Raw genomic sequence first — 17223 nt, 5'->3', positions numbered from 1 at the left:
ACAGCTCGGCCGGAAGTTGGGGTGACGCGCCAGGTACTGCGTGCGGCGCAGGAGCGTAAAGTAACGCATAGAGACACCAAACCCGGACATTTCATCTTTTAATTGTGGTTTCAATAACATTTCCATTTGAGGATACATACACACGAGACGGGGACAAAACAGGTGAAGTAGAATAGCACCAGGTGTCCATAACAAGAACGTGACAGCGGAGCTGTTTGGCCCTCAGCAAAATATTATTTTCATGCTGTACCATTTAGTACTTCGAGCTTAGGGGAATGGCAGCTGAAAAACTGCGTAAAGGCTGGTCCAATGCAGAAACACTTGCTCCTGGAAAACTTCTCTGTACCCACACTTAAACTCCTGAAGGAAACATTCCCTTCTCTCTCCCTTACATCCCGTTACTCAGCCCTGCTCCTCCCTCACTGCAGTGCTCCCCCTGAGCACCTTCCATCTCTTCCCTGAGCCACTGCAGGGTTGCCCAGAATTCATATCCACACACAGGAAGCCTGCAAACATCACACACCTGCTGCAAACACATGGCAACCTGACCTCCAAAGACAGAGCTGCTTCCTTCCATTTCAAAAGAAAAAAAAAAAACACATCCAAAACAATACTAAAACAGCAAAAATAGTAGTTAATCTCAACAGGTACTACTTTTCCTGAAGTATTCATACACTGATACACTGTCTTTATTACATTTACACAGAACCTTCATTGAGGGAAGCGTTTACAACACTTATCACTCAATACAGATGTGATCCAGTCCACTTTCAACCCATTATTTGAGACCTTTGCACAGCCCCTGGATATTGCCGCTTCCACCAAGTCTTACAGATTTGCTTTGTCTGACAATTGTTCCTGGAAAGCTCTCTGGGGCTGTCAGGCCTTCCAGAGCCAGAAAGGACCGTTTTTTTCTTCCCTCCCAACTCTCCTGCAGCAAGGGGAAAGTGAAGGAAGAGCAGAAAAATGTCCTGAGCTGGAAGTGAAATAAATGGATCAAGAATGATTGGGCAGCAATTAGAGAGAAGACCAAAACATTAGCCACCACTCAATATAAACTGAAGTACGTTAACATCTGCCATAAAGTTTAACACCTGAAATTACTAATCACAGCCACTATTTTACCTACCTTTCAATACTTAGTCAAGTATTAAACTCTTACTGAGTACACAGAAGTTCTGTGAAGTCACTGAAACTACCTGATTGCATTTCAGGTGAAAGCATCCCAGTTCTCATGACTTTTTCCACTGAAGTATTTAAGAAGGGAAAGAGCCATAGAGGAACCTGAGCAGTCATTATCAGCTGTGCAATATAGACAATAACCTAGACTAACACTGTTCCTACATTATCTCATGCAGACAACTTTTCTGTAAATAGAACAGTATGTTTAACATAAGGCATACAGACATAGGAGGCCACTAAAAAGCACAAATGTGTATTTCCCTTTATGAAGTACAAATCCAATTTCATTAAGTGCTATAAAAGTGATCCTCAAACATGTTACTGGGAATTACATTTTTAAAAAGCTTTTGTTATCAATGCTTGTTTACCAAGATGTTTACAGAATTTACATTTTTGTCCTGAAAGTAGATTTAAAAAACAAAAATCTCATTTCCAGAGAGACATTGTTTACTACAAACCTTACTATAGTTTACTGAGCTGGTGCTTTGACAGACACATAGTCTGTCTCTTCCTATAGGAGCCACTGTTTTAATGATCCATAAAACAGCAGAATTCCAAAGGCAGATTTCTCAGGAAGTTGTAAACATTTTTCCAAGACTTATTGGCAATAAACAAAGTAACCTTTAGTCCTTTAGGATTTCAATTTCTCTGCCAAATTAGAATTTTGGAAGCTGTGGAATTTATTTCCAAATTAATATTCTGGAGCAGTTTGGAAACTTGTCTCTGAGGAGGAGTCAAAATCTATTTCCAAACCAGACTCATCAGAATTTGGGAGAAAGTTAGGATAGGAGTTTAAGTCTGACTGCTCCTTTGTCTTAGGAGAAGCGTGTTTCATAACCGAGTCCATGTAGCATGAAGATTCCCAGAGCCAGGTTTCAATATCCGCAGAAGAATGAGGCATTTTAAGATGAGAGTATGAAGAACGAAATTCCACAGTAGATGGGGCAGTCTGACATTTTCTTAGTGGTGTGTAATTGTCTTTCCTGTTTAAGAAAGAATGCAAAAAAAAAAAAAGATAAAAATCAGTAGCATTTCAATGATGTCTCTATTACTACTCAGATTTCTTCCAAGGAATCTTCATGACAAAGAACACTATAGGAAAAAGGTTAATTCTAAATGTATTTAATGAGTTAGGACACAACAACAGGAAAAAGACCTTAAAACAACCTTATCTAGAACAAAAGCATCCTACCTTTATGTGATGCCCTCAGAAGTATATATATAAATTGTTAATTACAAGTCACCACACTGTTCTAATATGTTTAAAAGGGGAGACCCAATTGGTGCATTACTTGAATAGTTCTGATCTCCCCTAGCTACCCACTCATGAATCACAGCAATTACTGGACATTAACAAGCATGGTCTCAACATTCACCAGGAAATAGTTTTTTCCCCCCCTAAAAGTTCCTTCTCATCCCTTGCAATACCATTAGGGAAACAAAGAAAAAAAAACCACCATCATTCACTCCCCTCTAAACAAACTCCCCATACACATGCTTCAACATCAGTTTCTATACTTGAATTTCAGATGCACTAGAAGATACCATCCCAGCTGGTGAAGCTCCCAGAAGAATGCCTAAACCGCAAACAGCTCAAGTTTCCATGAGATTTGAGTCTGATTGCAAAAGAGAAGCTAGATCTGAAGACATAGGAGGAAGAGAGGAAAAAGCAATGGGATTATTTCTTTTCAGAAAAGCAACAGTAAGTTCTTGATGAATAATGAAACACAGTACAAGCCCACAAAGAGTCACCTATAGAATACAGTGCAGGATTCTACATACACAGCCTTGGGACCTAGCCATCTGAAGGGGAAATCCATTTAAAGAAAGGCTTCAGAAAACTTCAAAGTTTAACAGTGTAAATGATTCTGTGGGTAGTGATCATTGCTGTGCTTTAACCCCAGCAGGCAGACAAGTACTACGCAGCCACTAGCTGTGGGTGGTTAAAAAATAAAATGGAGAGAGAAATGCATGAGAGCTTATGTATTGAGATAAACACAGTTTACCAGGTCAAGCAAAAGCAACAAGCCAACCAAAACAAAAGATTCATTCACTACTTCCCATCAGCAGGCTGATGTTCAGCTATTTGTAGGAAAGCACATCACACATCCTGATCTATTAAGTCTGGATTTCTGCTTTCTCAAACCAAATCTTAGGAGACGGTTTTTATGACCATTTGGACTTCAGAGACAGCCTACGAACACCAGCTCTACTCTGACATGGCTGCACAACTCACTGTTACAGCAACAAGTCTACTTTAAATGGAAAACGTGGGCTGTCATATTATTTTGTAGAAGTTGTTCAAGATCCCTGGGTAAATACTAAACTCCTCAGCAAAAGGTGAAACAAATGGCAGTCTTAGATTTGTACCAGGGCAAGTTGTCACTTGTCAAATCCTTTTAAGAGGGAAACTTAGTACTGGAAGCTCTGTTAAGAGGGAACTTTTAAAAACACATAATTTGCATGCAGCAGCACACCAGTTTACCTGGATGTAAAGAACAGCCTCTTTTTTGCCTGGGAATAAACTGTACCAGCAATCTGAAGAAGTTGTTCTTGCATCCATCGAACATCAGCAGGCATGTCAGGAAACCAGTTTACTAACCTACAATCAAAATATACAAGTTAGTTTGTAAACAGAGCTCATATTATGTTCCTACATAATGCATCCAACAAAACAGCTTGGGGAGAACAACAGCTGTGTTAACACCCTCAACAACATCTCCAGATCTTTACAACCTCCCTAGATTTCCATCTGATTCACTCACCTCTTCTCTACAACCTAAAGAAAAAAGCAGCACATATCACTACGTCTCTGATTTATGTTGAACATCTGACCAGTACATGCATTCTACCAAATTCTAGGTAGCCTATAAAAAATTCCTGTCTTTGAGCCCTCTGTGTAGTAGGAACTTCTTGGGGAGTTTAAATATTACATGGGAAACAAGAACAGAAGAAAAGCACAATGGAAGAACAATGAAGGCAGACATAGAATAATATTACAAATGTTTTTTGCATTTTCCCCCGAAGATGCTAACAAGTCAGTTACACTGGAGGAGGGGGAGAGGGAAAAAAACCACATAATTCTGTTGATTGCTTCTCATTTGAGGAACATGGCACTTCTGCATCATTTTAAGTGGGACAGGGAAATATTTTACTGGAGTTTTACCTGGATCTGTTTACAGAGCATTTGATTTCTTCTAGTATTTTCTAAATAAAGTAGAAGCATGTGCAGTGCAAATACTAGAATTCAGTTAAGCAACAACTGTTTAGGGCTCATGGCGTATAGTTCCTCCTTTTCAAGAGTCAGAAAACCTTTAAAATCAGCACTGTTTCAAGAGAACAGCCCTCAGAAAACCTAAGCAAACTCAATAAGAAAGTTTATTTGGCAAATAAGCTCTTAGATTTCATTCCTGACTTCAGGAAAAAGCAAAAGCACAGAACTCCATCTGGAGTTCAAATACCACTGCAGAATACAGAAATAGTAGTGAATAGTCTGCACAATCACAGGATTAAGGGTGCTTCTTTTGAGGAATTAAGAGACAGCTTTTGGCAGTAAATTTATTATTTAAACTTTTTCTTAGTAGAATTATTTCTATAGATTGTAGAGGCTTTAGGAGGACGCACCTTATGTAGGTAGAAAGAACTCTTTGGACAGTTAACATTTGAATTATAGAGTACCAGAGCATCTATAAAATTGAATAAGCATTCAATTATACTCAAGTGCAATTACAAAGTGGTTCATGAAAACTTTCTTACCGTAAAGCAGCAGAATAAGCAGACTCCACAGGTAATGTATATGGTAGCATCAGATAGGATATCACCCGCATTGGGAAGAGCTTAGAGAACTGAGCATAGAATCCATTTGGTTCTTTACAAGCTTCCTGAAACGCTTAAGAGTAATTGTGTTTGAGAAAGATGTTAGGCTATTTGGAAACTGTTCAATTAATTCACTCAAGTTTTGGTAATCTTCAGTCAGTATGATCAAGTATTACTGAATAAGGCTCACATAGAAATTGGAAAAAGCAATCTCAAGGCACTTATGATAAGTACTCTCAATGCTATTTTAAAATATGGGAAGCACTGGCTAATAACACAGAAATAAAGAGACATTACTCAGAACTGTTAAGCAGTAAATTTAAGTATTAACTTCATATGAGATGTAAGTATTTTTGGAGATGTGAACCTTATGTATTTTAGACACCATTCTTTCCTTGTCTGAGACTGTGGAACTTTAAGGAGTTTAAATTCTAGAGTTCCACATATTCCAGTTATGTATAGCTTTCAGAAGTTTCACACTTCGTATTTTATTCTAAGTCACTATGACTACAAATTTCAGATCTTGAAAATACTGATCAGCATCCACAAGAAAATGTTGGTAAGAATTATAGACTAAGAAATATCAGAAGTGTTCCTGGTCTATTAATACCTTAAGACAACAGGAAAACCAGGCAATTAGAAATCTACTGAAGTGTGATATAAAAATAAGACAGGGGTAACCAGTGTTTGAATTTGAAGTTCAACTTTATTGTTAAATATACACTTACAAAGATATTGTAGACTTACAAACTAAATTCAAAACTACATGAGAATGTAATTCATGTCTCTACAAAGTGACTCCTTTGCCCTGTTTCAGACTTACTCTTGTAGCTAAATCAAGATACACGTTTCCATTTTCTATGTACTTTGAGAACACTTCTGAGTTCAGCTAACCTCTGATGTCATAGGGAGCAATACAATTAAATAAAATAGCTTTTGCAAATTATAAGATTAGAGTAAGGTTAGGGGGTAAGATGGGAAATCACTATTTGCCATTTAAAGTTACAGAACACAGTCTGAAGAATGTACCTTTACGAAGCCTAGGAGGTAAACTCTCAAATATGCTCTTCTCCAGAGGCCATGGATTTTGCTTCAGCTGGTCACCAAGTACTTCCACTTGTGAAGTTCCTACTCTATTGTTCTCAGACATATTTTTTTTCTTCATATAGTCAATGTGTTGTGCAGCTTCATGAGGATTTGTTTTTGTGAACGACAAGCTGACATAAATTGAATCATTCAGAATACCTGGAAGAGTCAAGAGCTTCCACTTAGGCTCAATCCACAGATCTTTGGAGTACCTGTACTTTGTTTATCATTACAGGAGGTCTTACCCTGAAGGGACATTATCTACCTAATGTCAAATACATTTGTTCTTATAAGCAGACAAAGATTTATTCATCATTACGACTATTCTTGTACAGATTTAGATCTTGCTTTAAAACAAATTCTAAAGCAAATGAAAAAAGTGAACAACTGAGACTGAATCTGAAACATACAGTCATTTGCCAAAGTAGTTTTCCAGCAGCAAAGCAAATGGTTTAAAGGAGATGAGAAAAACTGACTTGTTTTTGTTTGAAAGAAAACATCTACAATGCATCAGAGAAATTTGACACAGAAGATATCATAAGAATGCTTTGAGGTGCTGTTATAAGGTGCAAAAGGAAAGAGGTAAATATTAAGACACATTCGAAGCATGAAACTAAGTTAGCATTTGTTGCTGATAAGTGTCAAAAGTTTATATAAAGACTTTAGCAGAGAAGTTATCTATATCAAAGTGTTCTGGATGGGGAAAAAAAATAGGAGCTCCTATAGTTGAAACAGCTTAACAAGGAAGTAGATACATAACTAAAGAGTTTGGAAAGGCTACACCAGGAACAAAAGTATCACATCAGTAGTATGAAAATGAGGACAAATATTGCAATGCATAGGGGATGTGAGGTGAAGACTCCAAGAAAGACCTGTAAGCAGTCTCAGATACAGCGTCAGATGGAAGTGTGCACACAGGAAACTCATAGGCTGTGTTCACATACTGCACCTATCTTAGCACAGGCAGCTCCAAGCTATAGGCATGTTTGTGTCTGCAAAAGCTTGTACTTTTAATTATCTTGCAAAGGATCTAAAGTGGGACTCTCTTAATTATTTAACAATATTACTAGAAATTAAGCTCTTAAGCAGAACTGGGATGTTCTTGAACATGAAGAAATTGTTTCAAGGAAACAGGAATAAAATGTGAGTATAAGCAAAGAGCACATCAAGCTACAAGCACATTACAGCACATTAGCTGGCACTAACTCTAATAGTACAAACATCATAAATTTCCATTCCTATAATCTGACCCAGCACTATTTGCTTCTGCACCCAAAGAGTATGGGGATAGCATCTCATACATACAGTTACCTTCATGCTAAGTAGTAAATGATTGTTTCTAGCTTGTCTGTCTCAAAATTGAGCAAGGAATGAGATTCATAAACATTTTACTTTGATTCAAGAGAAAGGGAAGATCTTTCAGTTATTCCTAAACTGATCTGGATCCCAGTAACTGCTACATTTTAAGACTACTTGTAAAGTCTTTCATGATATAGACAAAGGATTTATCCATTACTTATTTAATACTATTGTTAGACAGTTCCCAGTTCTGAACTGTAATGTTTTTCCTACAAATTTACTTGGACAGTACAAGAGAGGAAATAAGAAGATGCAGACTGCACAAGAGCGTAGTCTACTCCTATCCCCTGGTATTAAGGCAAAAGAAACTGATACAATTTTTCTAGAATTATGAGTAGAATTCTTTGGTAATTTCACTAAATGATAATAGTACTGACTTAACACAAGAATGCTGAAAACCCAGAAGTGCAGTTTTTGTGTGACAACTACCTCAGGCAAGTAGTTAAAACTGTCTGATTTCTACCAGCTGAAATTCATGAGAATATAAGTTACAAAACCCTTGTTCCCCTTCAACCCTTTAAAAAAAAAAAAAAAAGCAACAAAAACCACACTGGTTAACAACAAATCACCAATAATTATCCACAAGAGTAACATACCATTTTCTTTCAAGAATTTAAAAGCATCTGAATATCCTTGCTCACAGATCTCTCCTAGTACCTGCAAGCAGAGAGTAAACAAGTCAGCCAAATAATCAAAAGTTATTCAAAATTCAGATCAAGAGTTTATAAAATAAAAAGCCACTTACAACTATCTTGTTAGTGTAAAATTTTCTTACAGTTGCTATAATCCTATAGATTCAGGTTAGTAGGCCTACTGTGTGACACACACAGTCATGCATATGACTGCTTATCTGTCATCTCACAGATGCACTGAATTATTCAGTAAAAAGGACAGCATTCTAATGACTTAGAAGAACTTCCTCTCTCATTTCATGTCTTCAGCATAATGTCAGAAGCAAGTAACAAAGCAACAGAATGGCTTGGTGGAATACATCAATTCCCCTCTTCCCTCCCCATGCTTCCCAATTCCCAGAACTACAAAAAGTCAGCTGTGCAATTCTCATGTTCCAGCTCAAACTTAGCCTTCCACATGAAAACATCTTTCAGCAGATGCAACACCAGCTCATCTACTAATGTGCACAGTAGTCCTGGACAAAAGAAAAAAAATTAACATATACATAAGTAGAATTTAATGTTTTTCTATTTCCAAGTGGTTTAAAAAAAAAAAAAAGCATCTACAGCGATCAAAACATTACTTCTCTGTAGTGTATCCCAAGTCAACTGGCAGTCTTTTTTCAATTTTTTCCAGCTTCAGCAACTGCAATTCTAGTGACTTCCCTCATCAAGTCTGCAATTAAATGCTTAGCAAGACTAATATCTGGTGTAAATAGTTTAGAACTTCTGCAAAGTTCTGAAGAACCCAGTTAGCAGTAAACATGAAGGGACTCTAAACTGACAGTTATTAATTTACCAGTGTGGATTTTATGATAGAATCCTGTGGTAATTCCTAAAGAAACAGAGCAAGACAACACCAATTTATGTCAGAGAGACTAAAAAAAAAAAAAACAAACAAAAAACCCACTAACACAGACTATGAATAATGCAAATAAGAAGTGTCACGGGAAAACTTTATATGACCAGATAAAGCACTGAGATTCCTGGAGCTTTGTGCAAAAGAAAAGTTTTTGTACATAAAAATGTTTTGCTAAAAATACATGAAGGCAGTGAGTTACCTTAGGTTCTGGTGGAAAGAGTGCTTGTGTTAAACGATAAAGGTTCCCCAAACTGAGCTGAATGCTGGTGTTGGTGACGTTCATTTCATGAAAGTTGGCAGAATTCCCCTTTGGACAGATATCACACTCCCCAGCAAAAGGTGAAACGGTGATGGTATTCTTAGATTCATACTGAGGCAAGTTGTCACTGATTCCTCCATCCACATAGCGCTGCAAAGATTCAAAGTAAAAAGAACACTGACATTTTCTAGCTAGCAGATTTCCCATGTAGGAATTAAGCAGCATTTACAACTAACAGAATGGTCTCTGCTATGCCCCTAAACTAAACATTTTGAATAGCATGCTTTATGTCCTGTAGTTCCACAGAAAATCTAAGAGTGTTCTATTTGGGATTTCTTTGTATGTTTAAGAAAGAGCAAATCATTTTAAGGATGATAATCCCACACAATGTGCTCTAAAATAACTGGCACAACTGCCTCCTCTTCCTCAAAGGACAGCACTAACCTAAGAGGTACCACGGTGCTTCTGTAGAAAGAACAGGACAGAATAGCTCTACACTTCCAAGTTTTAAGTTCCTCATTATTAAAACATTCTGTTTAAAAAGAGTTGCTTTTAATTGCTCTTGCAATTAGAATTTGCAATCAAAGGATGATAAATATTCAGACATTAAGAAAACGCAAATAAAAGTGAAAAAAAGCTTTGCACACAAGTTTAGAAGTTGTCCCAAATTGAACTTTTTTGTGTGTTCAGCTGCCCATGACCATAGTTTTAACACACCATCATCTCAAACGTTTCAGGATCCAAGACCTGAAAAGTTCTATACTGAAGTACCAGATCTATAATGCAGCAGCTGCAAAACTTAACCAGTTACTCACAGTATCCTTGTCTCCAGTGGGGCCAGTTTTAGACAGTTTATTCTAAGAGCATCCAAAGATCATCTCCTTACCAACTTAGCTGTTCTAGTGGCTTCACTTTCCTCCTTCCTAACCAGACATCAGACTGAACCTGTGGGTCCTTTTATAAAATGGAAAGGCAAGGTGGCTTTGAGCAGGAGCAACCTGCTCAAAGCAGTTTAATACAGATTGATACTTGCTCCCCAAATGCTGTGAGAAACAAACTAGGAATGAGGAAAAGGACAGCTCAGAGCAGTTTATTCAACATACTCCTCTAGACAGGCCTGTTCCTACCTGTCAGCTTTCTTGGACACCCTTTAGACCCAGCAGCAAGCAGCTGCTGACCAACTTCCTACAGGCATATAATGCAATCACCAAACCCTTTGTGGAATCATCATAAGATGCCTGGCCAAGAAGGAAATGCACAGCCACAGAAAGCAACCTTCTCATTAAATTATTCAGAAGTAGAAGCACATGCCTGAATTATGTTGGTTGGTTTTCACTGGGTTTTTTTGTTTGTTTGTGGTTTTTTTTTTGTTTTTTTTTTTTGTTTGTTTGTTTTGTTTTTTGTTTTTTTTGTTTTGTTTTGTTTTGTTTTTTAGGGGGAATGGGAACTGTTGTTGTCATTGTTTTCGTTGGTTGTTTTTTTTTTTTTTTCCCCCTTTTCTTTTTTGTTTGCAGTTTCTGCCTATCTGATCCCCTTAACATGTTTTGAATCTAAATCCATGGAGATGACTGAAAGGTGTAAAACAAAAACCAGACAAAATAAAACAACAAGCATCAACCCAACACACTTCACAGCTGGCAGTTAGGTGAAAAGATGACCTATATTTAGATCCCTTTTTTCCACAGCAAGTGAGTGAAAGACTGGTAGATCTCAGTCATTCACTTTGGTAAGTGCACACAAGCCTGGTGATGCACATAGCTTGTGCCCTGTCACAACGTAACTGTCTCTTACTAAAGACAGGAGGGAGAAAAGAGGGCAGAAGGAAACTTCATGTTGGGGAAGGACCTCAAATCCAACAGAAACCAGCCTCTGGCAGTTCTACCACTTAGCTAGCCTAGAACTGAAGCTGTTTAATATTAAGAAGTCCTTCAGCAAGTCTGCTTTTTCTGCTGATGCTGGCCATCCTGTCAAATGAAGTGCAACACAGTCTGGAAGGTAATGCTCTGAAAATACTCCAAACTTCAGTTGTTGCAGCAGATGCACAGAGGTAAAGAGCTGTTGCATACTGCTAGCATTGCACACTTATTAAACATTTCCCACAAGTCTCTGTATTACGTGCAGGAAGCACCAAGCCACTAAATGGCAAGAATCTATGAAGTTTAAATACTAGACATTCTACAGCATTTAAGCCCTACAGGAGTCATACCAAGCATATGCAAATGTAGTATTCTTACCAAGTTACAACAAGTCTCCTAAGCATTAAAATGATACCAAAGCCATCGCAAATAACAGAAGGATAAGGTCCCTCCTCTTTCCCTTCCCCTCAAAATAGGGCCACATAAAGCATCACTTGTGCATGTTTGTACTCTGAATGAGGTCTTTTAAAATAACATTGTTGTCTGGTGACAAGGACTGAAGAGCCAGATAATCCTGGATCCACCTAAACCTTGGATTCAGTCCAACGTCCTGTTTTCATAACACCTTTAATCTGGAGGAGTTTAAAAAGACATACAAGGTTTAGAAGTGCAGATAAAGAAAAGTCCCCATACAGTTCTAATCACTTTTGCTTTAATTTAAGCATTCCATGGCTATCCTTGACCTTTTAGTACTTACAGATAGCCTCCACAACAGACTGTAACCAACCACTTTTAAGGATTTCCTTTTTTTTTTTTTTTAATGTTCTTTTTTTTTTTTTTTTCCCCTCCTGCATTCCTCCCCTCTCCTTGTTTAAAGGAAATGAAATTTGGAAGGAAAGAAAATATAACTTAGTAAAAAAAAACTCAGGATAGCCATGAAGTATCAAGAGATTGTGTAACCATGAGATTATGTGCATTAATGGAGACAGACAAGCAACTTGTAACAAACATATAGGTAGAATACTAAGAGTTTTGATGAGTGGATTTCTTTTATACTATGACAACAAAAAGGAATATACACTGTCTTCTGTTATTTTCAATAGATCTAAAAATAATTCCAGCATTAACAGAGACTTACCACACCTCTAAATGATGGTGGAATTAGGCCACAATAAATTGGGACAAATGAACTACAGATCAATGCCTGCAGGAAAACAAGATTATATAAATTAAACAGTAACTGCTGTGTTACTGAAATTATCATTTACATTCATCTCTTCATATGCTAGCAAAGCCAACTGAACAAGCAACTAAAAAAAACCACAGGAAGTACTCTTACTTAATTACTAAAAAAATAAAGTTATAATCAAGTATTATTTCATACAAAGGATGAGGACATTCAATTTTGTTATTAATGTAATCACATTTCATCTAAAAAAAAAAAAGATTTACAAGAAGACCATCTTTAGGAATATTAATTAGAAAGAAAAAGTTTACTTTAATTCCCTCAAGGTACACATTTTCTGAGTAAGCCATGTAACCACTTCAGGACACCTGCATGATTCCAGAGGAATGATATTGTACTAGCTTTTACACTGATATTAAGAAATAATTTTAAAAAGCTACTTTTTAATGCTTCCTGACCACTGCTTTTATACGAATAACTTTGCAAAATATTCTTCATGACAGATACAGTTGCTTTAGATGGAAAGCACTTTAAAGGCCTGTTTTTAAGACTGATCTCTTGCACACTTACTCACTCCATTCATAGTTACAGTAACTGGAAAAACTTGTAAATGAGTGTCATAATAAAGTTTGAATTAATTTTTAAAGTACAGTCAAAGTAACAGTGACTTAAGATGTTTAAAATCAAAACACAACAGAAGACATTAAATGGACTCAAGGCTACTAAAAGCTCAGAAAGTTGCCAAAAATAAACATACCTGGACAACTTCTTCTTTAGAATTAAAATTAGATATCAGTGTGTTTTTACCATCTGAAACTCTAGTAAGTGAAATGCACAGCCTGCCCGATGACAACAGGTGAGTGTTTTCTGGCAGATTTCTCATCAAGCCATCTCTTATTATCTTTATCACATTAAATGAAGGATGAAGAGGACCAAGATTCCGCTTTCTAGCTTCTTTGGCTAATGCCAGAACATCTGCACATGCTTCAGCTGCAAATAAAACACATTTCATTTAAGAGATGGAAGTAAAAACAAACAAAACCCACACTTCCATCACTAAAGCAGGTCTAGAGCTCTAACTTGTTGTCAGCATGATAAAAAACATCAAGAGATTTTTAACACAGAAACTAACAGCCCAGTGTTTAACTGAGTTTGAGTTTCCTGAGAAAGAAAAAAAAAAAAAGAGTCACTAAGACATTCACATAGTTGTGTTCTGGTGAAGATCCAGCCACTAAGTTATTTATATTTGTTGTTACCATAGAGATTGTAGATGTAAAATACCCATGTGAAATACTCCAATTAAAAGTTATTCATTCTGGAAACACGTTCTTTAAGAAGAAACAAAGATGAGTAACCTTCCACCACCACAGACGTATTCCATATGCAACATCCACAAAAATTACATAACACACAGATTTAAGTTCCACACTATCTCTGCTGAAGAACATTACTAGTTGTGATGAACATTTGTTTGACATCAACAACACATATTGTTACAGGACACAACAAAGGAAACATTTAGTGGAAACTTCAGGTAGGGAACCTTAGCAGGTAAAGTTTTTAAAGCAATAGGTAAGGAACTCAATGGAGATTTGCAACACAGGTCTTCACTTATTAAGAAAAAAAAAAGCCTATTTAAGATGTTTGTTACATATTGGCTTAAATTTTCTCCAATTAAATCAGCATTTAGAAACTAGAGCAAACCACTCCAGAGAACCACTGTTCCAACAGAACACCTAAACAGCTCTAACAATCACACACACATAGTCATGTTTAGCAAGACTAACATAACAACTCATCCACCTGACAAAGTTTTGTTTAAATACTGACTACACTGCTCCTCCAGGGCATACTTTGGGGATACTGCCTGATAAGCCAGTCAGCTTGGAAACGGAAGGGGAATAAGGGGAAGGAAGGTCAAAGTAACAGGTCATTAACCCGAGTGATACATTACAAGGTCACCACAAATATGTTCAGAAGCTGCAAATTTTAACTTGCATAGCTTCTTTCTAGAACAGATAGGATTCAACTTACCAAGCTAACCATCAACACTGCACTAGAAAGAACTTTGCTTAAGCTTTTGAGTTCAATTTTTTGGATAATATTGTTTTTCTACAGTATTATTTTTTCACATAACAGTACTCCAACCTTTCTTAGCATATTAAGTCACACAGTTTTCTTCTAAGCATGACCATCTGTGTGGGTGACCACATCATCACAAAAATATCAGGTATCCAAGACACCTATGGAGAAGATCTAAGCTGTGAGCACCTCAATGGCCCTTGTTTGGATCAACCTAAAATGCACATCATCCTCTCGAGCACAGCCACCTCCAACCTCCTCCTTTCATCGTTCCCTGAACTCATGGTAGAAAGTTTTCCCCTTCAGTCCAGCAAAGAACTCTTCTCCTCCTCCCCCCCCCACGTTCAGTGGCTGCTTACATTAACTCAAGCTAAATACTCTAGCCAATAGATAACAAAAACAGGAAGAAAGCCTTTACTTAAAACATCCAGGTACAGACCTCCAAAAGGTGAACCACACAAGTCAAATTAAGTCAGAAATCCTGTACACAACTGTAGTTTTATGTGCAGAGACAAGGACATGAATTCAGGACTGAGTCAAGTTTTAAACATCTCCAAGGACAGAGATCCTACTGCCTCTATGGGCACCTATCCCTACATTTTCCCCATCCCACGGGGATTTTCTTTTCTTTGTATCATAGAATCACCAAGGTTGGAAAAGACCTCTCAGATCATCCATCCCAACTGTCTGCCCATCAGCAATATTTCCCAGTATCTGCTCAGAATTCCCCACGCTCCAGCTGTGTCCCTGCTGCTCACCCTTCCACCACACATCTCTCAGAAGAGCTGACTCTATCTTCCTTCCTACAGTAATGGCAACTGTGAAAACATGTGGGACGTACAGCCACAACTGCAGAAATAAATACTGTGTATTACACAACATCAGTGTAAAAGAGCTGCACTGTACAAACTAGTGAAGTATATGAAGTTATTATAACGTTTCTAAGACCTTAATGGTGATCCTCTGCTTGCACAAAGCCACACAAAATTAGCAGCTAAAATTCTTAAAAGCTGCCGATATCAAATATTTTCAGGTAAGCAATATGAATTGTTTTTGAGCTTACAAGCAGTTCTAACACTCAATGCAGCTTCCTAGACCTTTTAAGTAAACCACAACTAATTAGAACTTAATACTAGCCATGCCCTAAAACTAAATCACTACTGTGAACAAACATCATTTGTTTTAAAAGCTGGTGTCAAGCTCATAACAACTCACGTGTTACATTAGCACCTTCAGGTTCAATTGAAACATTTAAGTAGTGCAAGTGTATTGCTAAAGCCTTGAAGAAATTAATCAGAAGTGTTAGAGACCAGCAAGTGAGCAGCAGGGAGAAGCATTTCACCGCGTCAGCCCTTTGCAGGCAGAGATCTTTTGCCATTTTAGTGAAGAGCTCCCCAAAATTCTGAAGAGAAAAAGCAAACCCTCAGTTCAAAACATGTTCTCATTGTTTCCTCCTCTCTGTCTAAAATGTAAATACACAGACTTACAGTTCTAAGCCTGTTAGGGGTACCACGAACAAACACTGTCACTGTTGAGTCACAAGTCTTTATGCAACAGATCTTTTTGTTTTAAAAGGAAAATCATTAAGAGATTCGCAGAAATCTCATACACTTCTCAAAACACGTTCTAGCCACTATTTAAAACAGCTTAGTATTTTATTGTATCAAGCTGCTTTAACAATTCAACATGTCAAATTTACTAGGCCAATATTCTGGGGTTCTCACAAGCCCTCAATAGGTGGAAGCGTCATACACTTCTCACACTGCCAGGCAAGCAATATTTCACAAGAGAGACTGCATTTACTCGCAAACTAGCATCTGTCATCAAGAAATATCTGGTACGGACACAAAACAGCACTAACTCGATTACTTAAATTACAGCCAGACCGGTAGAACACCAAGTTATCCCAAGCTGGAAGGGACTCACAGTGATACATGATCACGGTGTCCAACCCAGTGCTGCACACACAACCACCCAAAACCAAACCCCACTCCTGAGAGCTGTGACCAAACGACACTTGAACTCCAGCAGCTCAGTGCCACGACCCTGGGGAGCCTGTTCCAGTGCCCAAGTTCCCTCTGGAGCTGTTCCTAACAGCCTATTAACATCAACCACCTTAAATCAACACCAACCACCTTAACCAACCCACTGTCTACCTGGCAATACGGAGGCCAGAGAAGAGAAGCGCGCTGAAGCCAACCTCAGCGCTGATCGTACCTCACTCAGCCTCACCCCAAGGGAAAGGTAGGGAAGGGAAGCTATAGGGGCAACAGGGCAAAGCTAATTGAAACTCCAGCGCAAAGGTAAAGGGAGCAGGGACGCGCTCGTTTTCCCAGCCGCGGGCCGGGCCGCGAGGGGCGCTTCCCGCACAGCGCCGCTCCGACCCCGGCACAACCGCGGGCAGCCGGCACCGCTCGGTTCGGCGGGCCGCCGGACGGACAAGGTCGGCCAAGCAGGAACGCGGCCCGGCCCGCCCGCCACCGCCGCGCCGCCGGCCCCGCCCGCACCCAGCCCTGCCGCCCCCGCCCGCTCTGACCCAGAGAGCCGCCTCCGACGAGCACGGCGCCGGCCAGCGCCCCGGCCGAAGCGCCGTAGATGTGCCGAGCGTCGCGGATGATGTGCGGGGCGTGCTCCTGCAGGCAGGTGGCCGCGCCGATGTGGTAAACGCCCAGGAAGCCGCAGCCGGCAAAAGAAACGCTCCAGCCGCGCTCGCGGTCCAGCATGGCCAGCAGCGAGGCAGGGCGCCGCCACTCCCGGCCGGCGCCGCTCCCGCCGTCGCCCCGCCGTTCGGCTGGCGGGGCCCTTCTGCGCCTTTACATGGCGGCCTCGCCCAGCGCCGCCGCGTCGCGATGGCACAAGGCGGC

General features: G+C 39.0%; 1 protein-coding gene across 1 annotated transcript; it reads right to left on the bottom strand.

The window, feature by feature from the left end:
- Window positions 1–85: 85 nt before the first annotated feature.
- Window positions 86–17200, bottom strand: LOC116231444 (patatin-like phospholipase domain-containing protein 2). The gene is made up of 9 exons (XM_031597221.2): window positions 16896–17200; window positions 13035–13267; window positions 12230–12295; window positions 9176–9385; window positions 8040–8100; window positions 6028–6243; window positions 4939–5071; window positions 3668–3784; window positions 86–2165 (listed from the first exon to the last, which is right to left on the bottom strand). The coding sequence occupies exons 1-9, from the start codon at window positions 17080–17082 to the stop codon at window positions 1874–1876; spliced, it is 1515 nt and encodes a 504-aa protein (XP_031453081.2). The 5' UTR covers window positions 17083–17200; the 3' UTR covers window positions 86–1873.
- Window positions 17201–17223: the final 23 nt, after the last annotated feature.

Source organism: Phasianus colchicus, chromosome 1 (assembly GCF_987193195.1).
Source record: "Phasianus colchicus chromosome 1, bPhaCol1.hap1.1, whole genome shotgun sequence".
NCBI classification, from domain to species: domain Eukaryota; kingdom Metazoa; phylum Chordata; class Aves; order Galliformes; family Phasianidae; genus Phasianus; species Phasianus colchicus.
This window is presented reverse-complemented; position numbering and strand designations above follow the sequence as displayed.

Coding starts and splice junctions, on each gene's coding strand:
- LOC116231444 (XM_031597221.2), bottom strand. CDS start 17,082: ATGCTGGACCGCGAGCGCGGCTGGAGCGTTTCTTTTGCCGGCTGCGGC. Junction 8,101..9,175: donor TCTTTCCACCAGAACCTAAG/GTAACTCACTGC, acceptor CTCTGCTTGCAG/GTACTAGGAGAGATCTGTGA. Junction 2,166..3,667: donor AGGCTGTTCTTTACATCCAG/GTAAACTGGTGT, acceptor TTTCTTAAACAG/GAAAGACAATTACACACCAC.